At 42.1% G+C, this 2,084-nt stretch overlaps 1 protein-coding gene across 1 annotated transcript; it reads right to left on the reverse strand.

Moving 5' to 3' along the window:
• Positions 1-344: 344 nt before the first annotated feature.
• On the reverse strand, positions 345-1,829 carry LOC139026348 (NLR family CARD domain-containing protein 3-like). The gene is made up of 2 exons (XM_070441673.1): positions 811-1,829; positions 345-549 (listed from the first exon to the last, which is right to left on the reverse strand). Exons 1-2 carry the CDS (start codon positions 1,827-1,829, stop codon positions 360-362), a joined length of 1,209 nt encoding a protein of 402 aa, XP_070297774.1. The 3' UTR covers positions 345-359.
• Between the last annotated feature and the right edge of the window lie 255 nt (positions 1,830-2,084).

Here is a 2,084-nt window from a genome sequence, read left to right on the forward strand (position 1 = left end):
ATAGTGGATGATGACTGGAGTAATTTTCTTTATAAGTGAGTAGATAACATGTTTCTAAACAATACTAAATTAATCCTGATGATGCCATGATTAAGAAAAATCATGAATGAATCATGAATAATAATCAGTGAGAAAGTTACAGAGGCTACAACAAAACATACTAACCTCTCACCATTAACCTCAAATAAAAGGTGACATTCTGTACTGTCATCTAATACGAAACATCTCAAATCCAAAATTCTGGAGCATAGCACCAAATGTAAAACTGTAAGCTTCACTTTCCAAACACATATGGTGTGGACTATGTGTGTCTGGTAAACACATGTGGATCTGGTGAACAGTTATCACTTGTTGACCAACTACAGGAATACTGACCTCAGAGTCTCCAGTTTACAGTGTGGATTCCCCAGTCCAGCAGAGAGCAGCTTCACTCCCGAATCCTTCAGGTCATTGTTACTCAGATCCAGCTCTCTCAGGTGTGAGGGGTTTGACTCCAGAACTGAGACCAGAGAAGCACAGCCTTCCTCTGTGACTCCACAGCCTGACAGCCTGACAAAGAGATCATCATGACTTCACACACACTGTTAATTTAACACCAGTAGCGTAGAAGGACAATGGCAGATGCAATTGGTTTATTCTCTCAAACAACATATAGATTCATCTTCCATCTCCTAGAATTGTATGGTCATAATGTTATACTAATGTGAACATCAATGCATTGATTCAATATGTTGTTCAATATAATATTATTTACATATTATAAAACATATTTTTTATCTAAACTTAATTTTTTTAATTTTATGTACTCACAGAGCAGCTCTGGAGGCTTTGACCACTGGCAGCAGCCTCAGAAGACCTTCCTCTGATCTGGAGTATTTCTTCAGGTCAAACACATCCAGCTCCTTTTCTGAAGTCAGCAACACAAAGACCAGAGCTGACCACTGTGCAGGTGACAGTTCGTCTTCTGAGAGACTTCCTGATCTCAGGTATCTTTGGATCTCCTCCACTAGAGAATGGTCATTCAGTTCATTCAGACAGTGGAACAGATTGATGCTCCTCTCTGGAGAGGGATTCTCCCTGATCTTCTCCTTGATGTACTTGACTGTTTCTTCATGGCTCTGTGAGCTGCTTCTTGTCTTTGTCAGTAGACCTCGTAAGTGCTTCTGATTGGACTCCAGTGAGAGGCCCAGAAGGAAGCGGAGGAAAAGGTCAAGGTTTCCCGTCTCACTTTGTAAGGCTTTATCCACAGCACTCTTGTAGAAAGTAACTTTACGCCTTTGTTTGATTCTTACAGAAAAGTTCCTGGACGTTGATTGCAGTTTGTCCATTAGATTCTCATTGTTGTTGATGAATGAGAGGAACACATATACAGCAGCCAGAAACTCCTGAATGCTCAGATGAACAAAGCAGTACACCTTGTCCTGATACAGCCCACATTCCTCTTTAAAGAGCTGTGTGCACAATCCTGAGTACACTGAGGCTTCATTGACATCAATGCCAGCCTCTTTCAAGTCTTTTTCATAGAAAATCAGATTGCCATTCACAAGCTGTTGAAAAGCCAGTTTTCCCAGTGACAGAATGCTCTCTTTATTCCAGTGTGGACCTGTCTCTTCTTTCCMAAGATACTTTTCATTCTTCTGTTTGGTATGAAACACCACAAGGTGTGTGTACATCTCAGTCAGAGTCTTGGGCATCTCTTYTCTCTTATGTTTCAGCATGGGTTCAAGGACTGTTGCAGAAATCCAACAGAAGACTGGAATGTGGCACATGATGTGGAGGCTCCTTGATGTCTTTATGTGTGAGATGATTCTGCTGGCCAGGTCCCTCATCATGACTCTCCCCTGAAGTAATTCCTTCCTTCTGAGGGTCATTTGAACCCTCGTACCTCTGTTACCACTGGCAACAACACCCTGAAGGTATCTTATTGGCTTGCTGCAGGTCGGGTAGTTATCCAAGAGGGAGAGCAGAAGGAAGCAGATTTCCCTTGATGAGATTTTGTCAGCAGAACATCCACTGAGGTTGACTCTGTGACGTCCCAAACAGATCTTGTTATCTTGAAGTCAGGGGCAGTCGGCACCATCAGA

This window comes from Salvelinus sp. IW2-2015, unplaced genomic scaffold, assembly GCF_002910315.2.
Source record: "Salvelinus sp. IW2-2015 unplaced genomic scaffold, ASM291031v2 Un_scaffold4510, whole genome shotgun sequence".
Lineage (NCBI taxonomy): Eukaryota > Metazoa > Chordata > Actinopteri > Salmoniformes > Salmonidae > Salvelinus > Salvelinus sp. IW2-2015.